The sequence below is a fragment of the Salvia hispanica genome, chromosome 1 (assembly GCF_029641045.1).
Source record: "Salvia hispanica isolate PSC_SH4W2 chromosome 1, Shi_PSC_v1, whole genome shotgun sequence".
In the NCBI taxonomy this organism is placed as follows: domain Eukaryota; kingdom Viridiplantae; phylum Streptophyta; class Magnoliopsida; order Lamiales; family Lamiaceae; genus Salvia; species Salvia hispanica.
This window is the reverse complement of record NC_142692.1, coordinates 44,351,598-44,368,519: the sequence shown is the minus strand read 5'-3', so window position 1 is coordinate 44,368,519 and position 16,922 is coordinate 44,351,598. Positions and strand designations below refer to the sequence as shown.

The 16,922-nt window shown below is 41.5% G+C and overlaps 1 protein-coding gene across 1 annotated transcript; it reads left to right on the top strand.

The window, feature by feature from the left end:
- The first annotated feature begins 1,273 nt into the window (after positions 1–1,273).
- On the top strand, positions 1,274–3,964 carry LOC125220095 (gallate 1-beta-glucosyltransferase-like). The gene is made up of 2 exons (XM_048122230.2): positions 1,274–2,255; positions 3,294–3,964. The coding sequence occupies exons 1-2, from the start codon at positions 1,353–1,355 to the stop codon at positions 3,843–3,845; spliced, it is 1,455 nt and encodes a 484-aa protein (XP_047978187.1). The 5' UTR covers positions 1,274–1,352; the 3' UTR covers positions 3,846–3,964.
- The last annotated feature ends 12,958 nt before the right edge of the window (positions 3,965–16,922 follow it).

Sequence of the window (16,922 nt, the reverse complement as noted above, 5' to 3'; positions counted from 1 at the left end):
GGCTGATCTTACTAGAATACTAGGACTTAAATAAAGAAGACAGAAGAAATCCTTTTGGGAATAAGAGAGCAATTCAAAAATTCCTACAGCTAATGGGGCTGATATTTTCAAAAATTTCAGTAATGAAAATTGTGTTATTTCTGTCTCCTTTATTCTCCTATTTATATTAAGTTCATTTTGGGCCCAGACAAGGATCTATGGAAGGTTTTGGATATGGGCTCATCCAATTTACTTTTTACTAATTAAATTGAACCCACAATTTAATATAAGTTATAATTGGAATATTACGAGCAGCCACTACAGAAGTAATATTGAACTCTCCCCATCCAAATCCGAAATTACAAGTAATTCAGGTTTCCGTTTAACTTTCATTTCCCGTGCTTAAGATTAAAATGTCCATTAATTAATTAATGTCTGCTACTGACGTAATTAATTAACTTCTTATTAATTCCAAGAGTGGACTTAACATGAAAAACTTATTTATTATTCATAGAGTAATTAAACTCCAACTAGCTAGGTTCCGAATAATAAAACCTTGTTTCGCGCTCCTCTTGAGGACATTATCAAACGAGACTCTCCTCGTGCACGATTCAATATAATAGCAATCCTAGCACTCGCTAGATATTGATCACCACTACCCAATATATCAGGATAATTGGGTTACGAAAAACCCGCACCATTTGATAAGTCAAAGTAGTGCATAATCAATACCGTATGCTCAATGCTAACCTATATTGATTAAGAAACAAATATTATCAAGACCTCACTTTTCAGTAGATAGCCCAAGGACAAGTCTTGCTGTTAGATCCGTTCAGTGCTATACCACACCAATGTCATCTTATTTCAGTAAGGCTTAGAAATATGCGGACTGACATTGCAACCTTTCTCGATGGATAATCAAATTCCATCTAGGTTGTGAAATTCATCTATAAGATTATATTTAATGCAAAATGGCTAAACCTAATTTAAATATGCTTTAAATAATAAATTGGATATTCGGGTTATACCCGATACCCATTCGGGTTATCCAATACCCGATTTATCTTATATTTCAATACCCAATTCTATACCCAATCCCATAAAATTGGATATTGGGTATCTAAATCCTGCGAATATCGGGTCGGGTATGGGTAAATCCAATACCTGATATCCGTATTCCCACCCTTACATAAATATGTCTTATTCCTAATTATTCCGATATGTATTGCAGCATTGAATAGGATGCGTGGACCATTTTAACTTTCTTGACAATGATTCCCCTATTCGCTCCCCATATTGTGTTATCACACAAGCACTTACTGAATAATAACAAGAATAAAAACAAAAGAAAAAGAACAAAACCGACAATAGATATGGCTGGAAACAACAACACACTCAGGGGGAAAAACATCCATACATTCATGGTCTCCTTCCCGGGACAAGGCCACGTCAACCCCCTCCTCCGCCTCGGCCGCCGCCTGGCCGCCTTGGGCGCCCTCGTCACCTTCTGCGCCCCCGAAGCCGCCGGCGCCAGCATCCGCAAGAACAACAGCATCACTGACGACAGCCGCCCTACCCCCTGCGGCCGCGGCGCCATCCGCTTCCAGTTCTTCGACGATGACTGGGACTTCAACAGTCCCAGTTGCGACGACTTCCGCGCCTACCTCGCCCAGATGGAGGCAGCCGGGAGGGAGAAGCTCCCGGAACTGATCCATAAAGAGGCCGAAGCAGGCCGTCCCGTCTCGTGCCTCATCAACAACCCATTCATCCCGTGGGTGTCCGACGTGGCAGAGAGCCTCTCCATCCCCAACGCCGTCCTCTGGATTCAGTCGTGCGCATGCTTCTCCGCATACTACCATTACCACAACGGCCTCGTGCCTTTCCCGACCGCGCAGGAGCCAGAGATGGACGTTCAGCTCCCGCGCATGCCGCTGCTCAGGCACGATGAGTTTCCTGACTTCTTGCATCCGAGGAGTCCGTACGTTTTTCTACGGGATGCAATCTTGGGGCAGTTTCGTAATTTGACGATACCCTCCTGCGTATTGATGGATACTTTGGACGAGATAGAACGTGACAACATTGAGTACATGTCGCGAGTTATCGGCCGCCCCATCCGAACTGTGGGCCCGCTGTGTAAGGAGCTGGATTTGGAATCAGAATGTAAGGCGTTGCGCGCGGACTTCTTTAAGGCGGAGGATTGCATCGAGTGGCTTGATTCGAAGCCGCCGCGGTTGGTCGTCTACATTTCGTTCGGGAGCGTCGTGCACTTGCGGCAGGTTGATTTTTTATACTATTACAAATTCTAGTATTTTTATACGTACGTATCACTATTTTGGTGAGATTCTCTCTTCCTCCTTGTCCTTTCTCTCCATTTTATCTCTCTGTGTCGATTGGTGTTTGATTGTGGCCGATCGATAAGTCCAAGTGATTGGGAGTAGTAGGGATATGGCATTTTTAGGTTTTTTGCGTGAAACAAAAGTAGGTCTGATTTAGGAAAGTTTTCAACAACTTCTCTCTTACTTTTTTTCTCTCTTATTAATAATATGGACCCTACATTCCACTAAAACTATTTCTCTCTCACTAATAATATGGATATCACATTTCTCTAACACTACTTCTCTCTTACTTTTTTCTGTCGCTCTCTTTACCAATTCCACATTAAAATCCGTATCATTCACAATGTGTCCTATTTTTCATGGATGGAGGAAGTAATATTTTTCATTAAAACTCATTGTATTTGCAAATGAGACTATTTTTCGTAGACGGAGGAATTATTATAAACATGTGAAAAGAATGACATAAAAAGAATTTTAATTTAATTTTGTGACTGTACCTCTGGACCACTGTTCATTAATTTCTGGACCCCTATCTTATTCCTCTATGTCCTACCGTCTACTGATCCATCCTTTCTATAGCTGTGGACATATTTTTTTTCTCCATGGAAATTAAAGAAAAATAATAGGTAATGTACTCCTAAAAAAAGAGAGAGGAAAAGATAGATAGAATAAAATAAGAAGAGGGAAAAAAAGAGTAAGAAAATGTTTTATATTTTACTAAAAAGGAAAATAACTCTACTACCCTGAAATGTCTGAAATAGAAAAACAATTCTACTGGTATAGAAGTATTAAAAATGAAATATTTTCACTTTTGGATTGTCATATTAAAAATGAAATTTTTTCCTCAAACTTTATTCTCAATTAATTAACAACACTATATAAAAAATGTCATGCTGAAAAAACATACGTTTTACTATATTTAATGGGACAGAGCTCTGTAGTCCAAATTATATTTGTGGGTCCCCAATTGCTTTGCAGGAGCAGGTGGACGAGATAGCAAACGGGCTAGCGGAGTCGGAGGTGTCGTTTCTGTGGGTGGTGAGGCCGCTGCCGCGGGAGAAGAACTGGAAGCCGCATGTTCTACCGGATGGCTTTTTGGACATGGTGGGGGAGAGGGGGAGGATCGTGCAGTGGAGCCCGCAGGAGGAGGTGCTGGCCCACCTCTCCATGGCATGCTTCATGACGCACTGTGGATGGAACTCGACTATGGAGGTGCTGGCGAGTGGGGTGCCGGTGATGGCGTTCCCTCAGTGGGGGGATCAAGTGACCAATGCCAAGTTTATGGTTGATGTTTTCAAGGTCGGGTTGAGGATGTGTAGAGGGGAGGTGGAGGGGAGGGTGGTTCCCCGGGATGAGGTGGCGAGCGTTCTGGAGGCGGTGGTCCGTGGGCCCCGGGCGAAGGAGATTAGGGCGAATGCGCTTAAGTGGAAGAAGGCGGCGGAGACGGCGGTGGCGGAGAGAGGCTCGTCTTATATGAATATGCAGTGTTTTGTTGAGGAGGTTGCAAGCTTTGATTTGGTGCCAAATTAAAATGAAAGGTAAATACTAGTAGTACTATGTTGGAAGTGTTGTTATTGATCGTATGTGTTGTTATTGATTATTATTGTACTACTTAATTAATTTCGTTTATGGAGTAATTGATTTCATTTTTTGTGTGTATTAATGTGTGCATGTTAACGATTTCAGCATCGTTTGGTTTTAAAATTAATGACAGTAGTACTCCTAATTATTGGCTTTTCTAAATGAGTGACAAATTAATTTAATCTTTTGCTTTTTAGGACGCTTTCATTTCGGTTTTCTAATTTTAGTTGAGAATAAAGATTTGGTGATGTATTAAATATCTCAAATCTTATCCCACATCGACTTAATATTGATCTAATCTCATCTATATTCGAGTGAATAATCCTATCCCCTTATGGTGCCTTTTAAGGTGAGAAGGACTCAGTTTTAATACTCTCTCAGTCCCTGAAAGTTAGTCCCAGTTTTCTATTTCCGTTCGTCCCACAAAATTTGTCTCATTTTATTTTTACTATTTTCGATAGTGTACTTCATATTCCACTAATTCATTCTTACTCACATTTTATTATATAACTAATATATAAAGGAAGGACACGCACTGCTCTAACTTTTTCAAGTTACTTTTCATTACATTTCTTAAAACTCGTACCGAGTCAAAGTGGGGCAATATTTGAGAAACAGAGAGAGTAACAACCACAACCGATAACGATAAATATTTTCGAGAGACATATATAAACATTGATTAATAATGTTTCTACTACGATGTGACTCTACGGAGCCGTCGATAATAAAATTTGGAAAAAACTACATTTTTTGAAATAACTTAGAGTAAGGAAATCAATCATTCAAATGATTGTTATATATACTTTTCTATTAAATACTTGACTCATATTTTCTTATTTGGTTATTTGGATGAATCTCATTCAAATAATGCTATATAAAAGTATTATTCACACTGCACTAACTTTTGTAGTACTTATCTTTCTTCATAAAATCAATCAATTTTCAAGAAAATCATATATGTTGAGGACTGATAGATTGTCAGTCAATAAACTAACTCTCTGTAAGTAAAATCTTAGGGGCCTAATTATTTACCAAAATGTTCATTTTTGTGCAAGTCATTTTCCAGCTATAATGCTTTCACTGATTCATTGTTTTCCCGAGTCATTTACGTGAAATGCAAACTATTTATTTATTTTATAAGATGGCTTAGAAAATTACATTTGTACCTTTCCATGAATTGCGTGCCTATCCAAACTATGGCATGAGATCCCTGCTACGCAGCAGGTGTTGTGCTTTGAATGCTGCCTTCAGACGATAAAATGCAGGGTGTTTATTTTTCTTTTTTTAAAAAATAAAACTCTATTAATTGTATTTTTACTTTCACTCTTTATTACTCCCTCCATCCTATAGTAGATGTCACACTTGGAAGATAACACGAGATTTTAGGAGATGTTATTTTCTATGTTAGAACATCCGCAGCGGTAGGGAAAAAGCCGTCCGTCCGTCCGTGCCAGCGGCACGGCGCTGCGCTTAGCTAAAGCACGTTCGTGCCGCTGAGCAGCCCTACGTGTCACGACTAAGCCGTTGGCAAAATTGATTTTTCTTTCTTTTTTAAATTTCAGAAATAATTCGAAATAATACCAAAAATAAAAAAAAAAAAATTGGATTCCCAAAAAATAGAGCCATTTACGGACGTTTTTTTTGGATTTTTTTTGGATTTTTTTGATTTTTTAATCCCAAAATCATTTATAAATACACGCATTCATCATCCACTTTTCACATCAAATTATCTCCCATTCATACTTTTTCATACTAAATCATCTTCATCTTCCTCTCTCACTCAAACCCTCTCTAAAAAAATTCAAAAATGGATTTCACCGATCTCATTGCGGAAGTGGAGCGCGAAGAACAAGCATACCAGGAACAATATCGTGCCGCCTATGAAGCCTGTGTCGCCACCAATACCCCCGCCCCTCCTCCTCAACCAACTAGATCAAAACGTTGCTACATCCATCGTGATCGGGAGGGAGCCCGCGAAAGGCTCGTTGCCGACTATTTTTCCGACCAGCAACGGTATCCAGAAGATTACTTTCAGCGCCGTTTTCGCATGTCAAAATATTTGTTTATGCGTATTGTCAACACATTGTCCACCCATGTTGAATACTTTCAATCAGGTGTAGACGCAACCGGTCGACAAAGTCTCTCGGCGTTGCAAAAGTGTACTTATGCCATCCGACAAATTGTTACTGGAAAAAACGGCTGACCTATTCGACGAGTATTTGCATGTAGGTGAGTCAACTGGAATCCTATGCCTAAAATATTTTTGCGACGACGTTCGTTCTGCTTTCGGTGACGAATTCCTTCGAGCACCCTCCACCGAAGATTGTCAACGGTTGCTTCATCTTCAAGAAACAGTCCACGGTTTTCACAGTATGCTAGGCAGCATTGACTGCATGCATTGGAAGTGGAAGAATTACCCGACTGCTTGGAGGGGGCAATACTTAAGCGGCCACAAAGGCGGCGGCCCAACGCTTATCCTTGAAGCGGTCGTCGACTACCGCCTATGGATTTGGCATGCTTATTTCGGTGTTGCCGGATCCAACAATGACTTGGACGTGCTCTATTCTTCACCACTCTTCGATGATGTTTTGAATGGTGTAGCACTGACGATCGACTTCACCATCAACGAAAATGCGTACCACATGGGTTACTATCTCGCCGATAGTATCTGTCCAAGGTGGTCGACTTTCGTGAAGACATTCAGCAATCCGCAAGACCCGAGACGGATCCTTTTTTTTAGGAGCGTCAAGAGTCTGCTCGGAAAGACGTCGAAAGAGCTTTTGGGGTCCTTCAAGGCCGATTTAGTATTGTGAAGGCCTCGTCTCGGCTGTGGTACGTTAAGAATATCGCCGACATAATGTATACGTGTATTATCTTGCACAACATGATTATAGCCGAAGAAGGACCAAGGGCGGCTAACTTTTACGACGAGGATGAAGCCGGAAGCTCAACCGCGAGGTCTCCCCCACGCCGAGGTGTGCATACGATGGTGAACGAGCAGATCGAAAGAAGACACACAATGTGCGATACAAGAGCCCACATTGAGCTACAAAAAGATCTAATCAATCATCTTTGGGCGAAATTCGGAACTTTTAATTTTATGAATTTAATTATGTATTTTTTAATTTTTAGGATTTGAATTATGTAATTTTAATTTTTTTTATAATTTGTAATAGTATTGCGATTTTTTTTAATGAATTTTAATATTGTGGAAATGTTTTTATTTAAATTAAATAGTGGAATGGTGGGACCCTTGAGCTTGTCCTTAGCTAAGAGCACGGATGTGGGTGTTGCTCTTAGCTAATAAGGAATAAAAGTGGGTCCGGGCCCACCTCCATGCTCTTAAATAAGAGCACAGATGGGGATGCTCTTAAGTGGTGAGAGAAAATATAATTTTATAATTGAAGTGGGAAGGAACTTTTTCTAAAAGAGGAAATGTGACATCTTTTGTGGGACAAACTAAAAAGAAAAGTAGACATCTACTATAGAACGAATGGAGTATTATTTTTTAACACAATATCCATTTTCATTAATAGTTTCAAATAAAAGATAGCGATTCAACTTTTCAACTTACTTCTAACCTTCCTTTTATTAAACTATCGATCCTTATTTTCGGTTGCATACCAACATTCAAATGGTAAAACTCATCATAATCATGCTATCATTAACCATCACCATCACCTCTCCTTCCCCAGCTCCACTCCCTGATGCAAAGGGGAAAATCCAACTTGAGTATCTTCACACCATTATCTTCTATGTTGGGAGGTCACACTAGAGCCGTTGCCCCTTTTTTCTCGCAAGTATGGGTGGGAAATATTATCAAGATGTGGCAAACCTATTGCAGTGTGGGGGAGCATAAAAGCACGGTTGTATTTGAATGAGAGACCTAAGGCCATTTGTTTCACCAAGAAATCTGCGACGACATTCACTTCACGATAAATATGCTCCACCTGTATATATAAGGTAATACTCCTTCATGTTCCAAGTAAGAAGATTCCTTTCTCGGGCGGCACGAGATTTTATGCAATTTTGTTTATTAAGTGGAGAGAGTAAAGTAAGAGAGATGGATTAAAGTAGAAATTAAAGATGTTTCCAGTTTTAGTAACGAGTCATATTGGTTGGGACAATTTAGAAAGGAAAGTGAATCATCTTAAGTGGGATAGAGAAAGTATTTTTTTAATATTATCTTTTTTTCTTATTATTTTAAATTGTTGTTTGTGCATATTTAGGACAAACCTGTTGTGTACAGTAAAAGATCATTGCCCACACACTATAGAGATTAAAAACAGTTTCCGTTAGAATCATGTGAACATGTTAACATCCTGGATGTAACTAATTTTCTACTATAATTATTATGATCGAGTAAATATTTATATAATATCTAAAAAGGGGTTAATTTGCCAAGTAAAGATAATGTTTTTTTTCTTGAATTAGTGTGTCGATAGAGAAGATATCGTTGTTTATTTCTTAAAATCCGCATCAAACTCAAATGTGAGTTCTATTCACGGACAGTGTGTTGTGACAATTTTCCACATGTGCCGAAGGTAGTTGAAAATATGAAACTATCTTCTCTTCTACGACTAGAGGTAAAACTGAATCCCATATTTTCGTAGACTATACATATCCCTAAATTCTCGGCCTTGCAAATTCCACCAAGCAACTGGCGGATGGGGGTGGTAGTGGGCAATAGGGGGCGACCGCATCCTCATGGCCGTCCGGAGAGCCTAAATATCCTTTAGGATCGAGCTGGATATGGAAAAATCGCCACCTCAGTAGAAAAATATGAATTTTCAATAATTTATTTTAGTGGTTGTGTTGTTGGTCCCAAGAAGAAGAAGAAGAAGATATGGCAGGAAACAGCGGGAAAAACATCCATGCATTCATGGTCTCCTTCCCGGGACAAGGCCACGCCAACCCCCTCCTCCGCCTCGGTTGCCGCCTCGCCGACTTGGTGATGCACTTTTTATTAGCACTAAATAAAGCTGTAAGCATACAGAGTATATATAGTATAGCTAAAGGTTAGTACCGGATATCGAACACGGGGAAGACGAACGCAAAGTGTCTATCCTCTACTAAGAATCAAATACTATCTGGAAAAACAAGTGGGTTTTGAAAACTTTTGGAAAACTAAAAAAATAGAAAGCATAGACCAACTAAAAGCGAAAAAAACACGAAGAAAGACGATAGAGATAAGGGAATCCCAGGGATGTGTGTTCACAGTTATGGTTATACAAAATTCCAACTACAATACCCTAGCACAGTTATTACTTTGATAGAACGATTCACCTAGCTTATGCTCATGCGATACAAACGTTGATTACAAGATTAGGGTTGTCAAACCTAACACGTAACTCCAAAAAGCTCCTAAGACCCTTGAAAAGTCCTCACTCTCAATTAACAATGCCGTTTTAAGGGAAGCTAACTGTAGTGTCTACTAAGTGAATCTAACTCGCTAGAACTCTGTCACGGTTATGAAGCAAGTTATATTAAATCATACACGATTGTGTCACTCAATCTTGCAGCATCAAAACTACTTAGGGAAGAAACAAAGTAAAAACAAAACGGATATTAAATAGAAAAAGGAATTTGTATAACCAAAGTCGTTACTAACACATCCCTAGAATCCTATGAGTTTAGTTAAACATAATTGAATAAACTAAAAACATAGATTGAAGGGAAGAAAATTTGAACATAAAACTAAAGCAAATAAAACCCGTAGGTTGAATCCTTGTCGTTCTTGATGTTCTTGAAATCCTCCTCCAATTCCTTGCACCAATGAAGTACTCTAGGTCTTGATCTCTATGAAGTATTTTGCAAGTAAAAGTTCTCTCCTTTTTTGATGAAGCTTGAGGTCTTATTTATAGGGGAAAGCCATTCCTTGTTGTAGAAGGAAAAGATCTCCAAAATATGGTAAATCTTGGCGCAAATCTAGGGCTTCTCGAATTCGCCGCCTTTCTCCGGCGGGCCGCCGCACCTTGGCCGGCGGTCGCCGTGTTGGAGTCCGGAGAGTCTGTTCCCTCGGCGGCAGACCGCCGCACGTCTTCCGGCGGTCGCCAGATGAGACTTCTCTTCCAAGCACATTTTTTCGAGGCGGACCGCTGCATTGATCTGCCCGCCGGGCGCCGGCGGTCGCCGCACACATCCGCGGCGGTCGCCGGTCGCTGTCTGACTCCAGATGTCCAAACTTGGTGTTTTGGCTCCCCTTTTCGACCCAATTATGCACATTTCTCACAAAACACGTTAAAATACCAAAATAGACAAAATATGCAAATAATGGACGTGTAGAGTGACTTTGACATAAAAAACGGACCAAATAATGGCCTTAAAACAGTGCAAAATCCGAGCGTATCAACTCCCCCAAACTTACATTTTTGTTTATCCTCGAACAAAACAATAAAGACACAAGAATAGACGCACGGAATGCATAAGGACTAGATGTCATAATTTCCTCAAAAGATGGAAGAACAGTTTAAACATGTATTAACGCAATCAAATCAAGCAAGGCATATTAGTGCACTTTCATTACTAACTCGTGGAACACCTTGAATTCAAGCCCTCGCATGTGACAAACTTCCAAAGATGGGAAGTGTTCTCTCACTCTCAAAGTGTATAAGGATAATGTGTATATTAGCACTCAAATCATGCATCATGCAAAGTTTACCATATGCTTGCTCAAAGTCTAACCCCTCATCTACTAAATGTGATTAAGCATCAAAAGTCCGAAAGGTCTTTATCTTTGGTTGTAATGTAGGCGCTTTGGTAGGTGAGGAATATTTGGCTAAAAAGTGACTTAAAAATAAAAATATCCCAAGTACAGTAAAAATAACTCCACTTTTCTAAACCCAAGACACTATTAACACTTTATTTATTTCTCCTCCAACTCACTTTCCAATCCTTTGATTTTCTTTTCTTTTCACAACCTTTCACACATTTTTTTTTTCTAAGATCAAGCACATATTTGGAAATTTTCTCAATTTCACAACTTGTACTTTTCTTTACATTAAGCACACCACTTTTTATACTTTCTCCTTATCTCTCCAATTCCTTTACAAAATAAGATAGCAAAAACTAACTAACCCAAGAAATTGTCCCCATTATGTTGGCTTCCAAAGAAAAGGCTTAAAGGCTCAAAATTGGCTGCAAAGGGAAAAATTATTTAAAATTTTTGAGAGGGTCAAAACTTTGGACAAAAGTAGGCTAAGAAAAGATGACCAATCATCCTCCTAAATCAACTTAAACACTATGTAAACTTAGGCAAGACTAGGAGCAAGTTCTAGAAACATATACATGAATGCAGATAAATCACACAAGAATGAATTTAAGGCTCAAATCCTCACAAGGTATAAAGCATGATTTAAGGCGAACAAGCAATTCACTAATTATGCACCTTTTCACCAAACCATGAAATCAAAACGTTAAGCCACACTTAAACATAGATGAAATGTAATATCATTGGCAACTCGATCTAAAGTGTGTCCCTAAGCATGCGTGTTTCTAAGTTCTTCATGTTAAGTTCACGACATGGATTCAAGAAAACACTTTTAGAACACAAAATTCACCTACCGGGTTTTGAAAACAAAAACACAAAAACTTTAAAACAAAAATCCTAAACTCATGGTCCACCACTTCATCCCCCCAAACTTATTTACAACAAAGTGTAAAATAAGTTTGCAGAGTCGTTAGGGACGTGAGTGAGCTACTGAAAAAAAACAACGTACCTTGAAAATTCTTGCGTCGAGGCTTGACCGGGTGAAAGTTGAGAAACTTCGAAAAAATCGCGCTGGAAATTACGCCCAGGCGGCGGCCCGCCGCAGCATGTCCGGCAGTCGCCGCGCGACAACAGAATGTTCTAGCGAGCAGGTGGCGGCCGTGGAGAGGTCAGAGCCTGCGAAAAAAAAAAAAAATTTCAATGCACAAAATTAAACTAAAACTAAAAAAATACTTAACTTAAAGCAAAAATTGTCAAAACAAGAAAATAAATTGTCTTAAAAACATCCAAAAACATGATACAAATGCTCATTTAAAATCATTGAGCTTAACTTCTTCAATCTTGAGGAGAAGGAGGGAAACGGGCGTTGAGGTCGTCGAACGCACCAATAAGATAGGCGATGTCACCACTCATTGTTTGGCGCTCTTGTCGAGCCTCGGTGGCCATCCGGTGGAGCTCTTCAATCTCACGACAGCGATGCACGTCTTCAAGCCTTTGTTGCTCCCAAAATTGTTGCACCGCCGTGCGCCAATCGCCTTGAGCCGTCCATCCTTGGCGGTTGTAGGCGTTCTCCCTTTGTTGCTCCGCCCAACGGGTGTCCCAAGTGTTGGACACGTTTTGCATGTAGGAGTAGATATCTCCTAGTTGGGCGGAGGTGTTTGCTTGAAACTCTTCATCGGGGTTCGGCCTTCCGCGGTGGCGGTTTGCTCTAGTCCGGCGGCGATGCCCCTCGACTTCCTCCTCTTCTTCTTCTTCTTGGCGGCGTTGGGGTGGCGGTGGCGGCGGCACTTGACTCTCTTGGGTGTGCGAGTGCTCCCCTTCTTCGGTATAGTGATCGATAGCATCGAAGGCGGAGTCCTCATCGGCCTCAAAAATGGGGAAGCGAGCCCGGACATTCCTCTTCCTAAACTCCCCATTGACGGGGTTAGCCTCAATGGCTCTCCGGTGAGCCGGGGTGTTGAGCTTCTAATTGGCTTGGTTCGCCCAAACGTCGACCTTCGTCAACTGCGGGATGGGAACGGGGAAGTGATCCCCCGCCACTTGTAGGAAATATCCTTGCCCCCAAGAGTCAGTCCTCAAGAGCCCCACCGAAAATAACACCTCATAAGTGATGAAGCGCTCCCCGCCATCTTCGGTCAAACCCGCGAAAGACACCTCCAAATGCTCGGCGATTGTCGTGATCAAACCACCACAACATATGACACCGCCATCCTTCTTCGTGATCCGATCCACATAGAGAGTAAAAAGGGTTCCATAGTCGAATCCCTTCTCGTTGAGGAGGCACCAAATCACATTTAACTCTGTTTGGGAGACACTTCCCCCGTCGACCCTAGCAAACATAAGTTGGGTCATGGCTCGGTGGAGGTACTGCAAAACTGGGTTACGGATTGAGGAAGACTTGACATAGCCCGCGGCGTGCTCGTGCTCATTCGTCATCGCACCCCAAACCTCATCAAAGTCATATTCATTGTCGGTGTCGGGGTTGGGGTTGAAGCAATAGAAGATTCCGCAAAGATCCTCCATGGTGAGCGAGTGCCATCGGTTGCCTAGGCGGAAATCAATGCTAAGCGGAAAGTTTTGCCGGCGATCCTTTGTGACTTTCAAAGAGCTTAGGAACTCGAGAGTTTACTTTCTAAACGACGGCCACTTCCTCTCGAACATGTATCGAAGGCCGTTCCCGTCACCTACATCACCTAACGCCCAAAAGTCCTCCGCGATCCCCAAAGTTTGAAGAGGGAAATCGTGGGGGTATCTTGAGGGCGCCGTCTCTCGCGCTGACAACTTCTTCTACATAGCCTTTTGCTCGTCCGAGGCAAGGCTAATGCCATAGTTCTTCGCGTTCTCGGTCTTTTCCTTTGATCCCATTTTCCTACAAACGGAAAGTACAACAATTAGATGGTGTACCAATAATGGGAAAATCAAAGGTTCCCCCAAACTTGCACTCTTATAGACAAAACCAACGTATCAAAATGTAAGACATGTAAGTGCAAGCTTATCTGAATAAAACTTCCTAGATGGTAGCATAGAAACATGTAGGACATAAACACCCAAACTAGGAAACACAAATCCATCCCCCAACGTGAATTCATCCCCCATGCAGAGACGTATCAACAATAGATCAATACATATCAACAATCTCTATAGGATACTAAATTATTGCAATTCATGGAAATAATAATAGCCTCACAATGCTATGAACATGATTGCAACATTAAAACAAGTAGAAACAAGAAGGAATCACTATTCACAAAGCTTCAAAACTATCACCAAAACACAATATCACCATGGAAATCCACAAATAAGCATACACAATCATCCCCCATCATAAAATAAGAGTTTTCACCGAACAATTCATCCAAAACATGCTTAATATCCATGGAAGAAGTAGAACAAAACCCAGAAATTTAGGTAGGATGCATACCTTGTGTTGGTTGAGAATTGGAGATGAAGAACTCTAAACTTGAAGAGAATTGAGAGAATTATGGTGTGGGTGTGTGAAATTGGTGGTTTATAAAGGTGGGGGTTGTGTGCAAGGAAGGAATTTGAGAAGGAATGGGAGAATGAATGGAAAACATACCTTCTATAACTGCATTCCTGTTTCTGGACTGCGCGCAGTGGGCCGCTGCACGGGCGTTTAAAACAGCGGTTCGTGGCGGGCCGTTCAGCGGTTTATCCGGCCCGCCCTAAGCCTGCCCTAAGCCCGACCTATCCTGCACATGTGAAAACACGTGTGGCGACCGCCGTGTTTAGTGCGGCGACCGCCACGCGTAAAATATATATATTTTTTTAAACAAAAACAAAAAACGAAAATAAAGAAAATAACTAAATCAACGAAAAATTGGGTTGCCTCCCAACAAACGCTTTTGTTTTTAGTCGTTAGCTCGACTTGAAGTGGCCCACTAATTGGGCGGATCAGCGACCCGAGTGTTGAAAATGGGCATAGGGAGCAACTTGGTCCCTAGTTTCTTCCAGCACTTGTATTTCCCCTTATTTGTTTTGATAACATAAATCTCGGGGTCCTCCTTGGTTGCCTTCTTCCTCTTTTGCTTCTTTTTCTGCGGGATAGAGGTGGAGGGATTAGTATCGTCCTTTTTTGGAGAACGTCTTACCTTGTTGACATTGTAAATAGTGGAGGTAGTAGGATCCTTCACTTCAAAGGGGTCTTGAGGTTTGGTCAAATCCGTGATCATGACTGCCCTACACTGTTGTTCCATCTTTGCCCGCTTTGCTTCCTCAAACTTGAGCATCTCGCTTTCGATCTTATAGGTGGATTGACTATGGTTGTCGCTAATTGTGATCTCGCCACGACCTACATCAATCAAAGCTTTGCAAGTGGCAAGTCTCCTTAAGAATAGAGGGACGTTCTTGTCTACTTCCATGTCAAGCACAATAAAATCGGCGGGGAAAATGAAATCATCTATTTTCACTAAGACATCCTCAATCATACCAAAAGTTTTTATGGTCGAGTTATCAGCCAACCTGAGTGTTACGTCTGAAGTTTTGAGTGGCCCGATGTTGAGCTTTTCGTAGTACTTCAGCGGCATGAGATTGATGGAAGATCCTAGATCGCATAGGGGCTTGTCAACCTTTCCCTCTCCAATCCGGCATCGGATAATGATTTGGCTTGGATCTCTCTGCTTCAATGCCTTCTCCTTTTGGATGATCTCGCTGCAATGATGTGGTAACTTAAGGTCGGCTTTTGTTGGCTTTCTCTTCCTCATCACCGCCTCCCTTAGTAGCTTTGCGTACCTGGATATTTCCTGCAACGATTCAACTAAAGGAATGTTAGTATGAATTTTACAAAACATGTTCAAAAAATGTTTGAACTGCTCTTCGAGCTTAAACTTCCTCTTTGGCTGGAAAGGTAGCACAATCCCATTTTGCGCACGAGTCCCTGCTGAGCGGGTGCTTCTGCCTTCTCTGTGGCGGCTGGGCAGACTTCATTCTGTGCTTCAGTGGCGGTCCGCCGCGTGGTGTGCGGTGGTCCGCCGGCGACTGGGCAGTCTCCAATTTTCTGCTTTCCCACCCACTTTTTGTTGACGCCGTCCACTGCTGCGGCTGCCTTTGCCCTGTCCTCATCTAACTTCTTTTGGATTTGCTCCATTTGCGTGTTGATGTTGGCTATGGCAGTTGAGATCGTGTTCATTTCCTGCTCGAGGTTGTTTATTCTAGCTTCGACCACTCCGATCTTGGTGTCATTAACCTTCCTGTCTTGCGCGATTATCTCCAAGATCCTTGTGATCCCTTGTTCATAATTTTCCTCCTTCTTGAGTGTCTCAACTACTCCTCCCTTGCTAACATTAAATTCTGCGGGGGGTTGCAAGTAATTATTGTTAGAATAAGAGAGATTAGGATGAGGTCGGTTTCCATTATAATTATTGAAATTACCACCCCCCTGGTTAGGGCGATAATTATTGTTGTAATTTCTATTGGAACCGCCTCCTTGCATGTAGTTGATTTCCTCCACTGTCGGGGTAGGAGTTTCGGGTTTAGAGACTGCTATAATAGAGGTTGGTGGAATCGGGTCCTCCTTCCTTGATGAATCCATTTGGTCTACCCTAACTCGAAGCTCGGCCAATTCCTTTGCAAAAGAGCTTTCCTCGGCTTCTTCAACTGCAGCTATCCTTTTTAGGTTATGCCTTTCTTTCGACCACCCCCTGTTGTTGGTGGTGAATTACTCTATCACCACCATGGCTTCCTCACCTGACTTCCTTAAGAACCCTCCATTTGCACCTGAATCAAGCATAGCACAAATTTTCTCGTTAAACCCATTATAGAGAATTCCTACCTGATGGTCCACGGTAAAACCATGGTTAGGGCACTTTTGGAGAAGGGCTTTGCCTCATAGAGGGGTTCGTCATGACCTTGTATGAATTGGAAGATCTCGCTTTTGAGCTTCAAAATTGTGCCCGGCGGATAGTACTTGTCGAGGAAGGCAGCTACAATGTCCTTCCATGTGGAGACCTTTTCTCTTGGCATACATTCAAACCACTCGAATCAGTTAATGAAAAGGGAAAGAGTCTTACCCTTATAGCATCGTCATCGACACCATTCAACTTGAGAGTGTTTGAGATCTCCACAAATTTGGAGAGATGGATGTGTGTTCACAGTTATGGTTATACAAAATTCCAACTACAATACCCTAGCACAGTTATTACTTTGATAGAATGAGTCACCTAGCTTATGCTCATGCGATATAAACGCTGATTACAAGATTAGGGTTGTCAAACCTAACACGTAACTCCAAAAAGCTCCTAAGACCCTTGAAAAGTCCCCACTCTCAATTAACAGTGTCATTTTAAAGGAAGCTAACTACA

Coding starts and splice junctions, on each gene's coding strand:
- LOC125220095 (XM_048122230.2), top strand. CDS start 1,353: ATGGCTGGAAACAACAACACACTCAGGGGGAAAAACATCCATACATTC. Junction 2,256..3,293: donor GCGTCGTGCACTTGCGGCAG/GTTGATTTTTTA, acceptor ATTGCTTTGCAG/GAGCAGGTGGACGAGATAGC.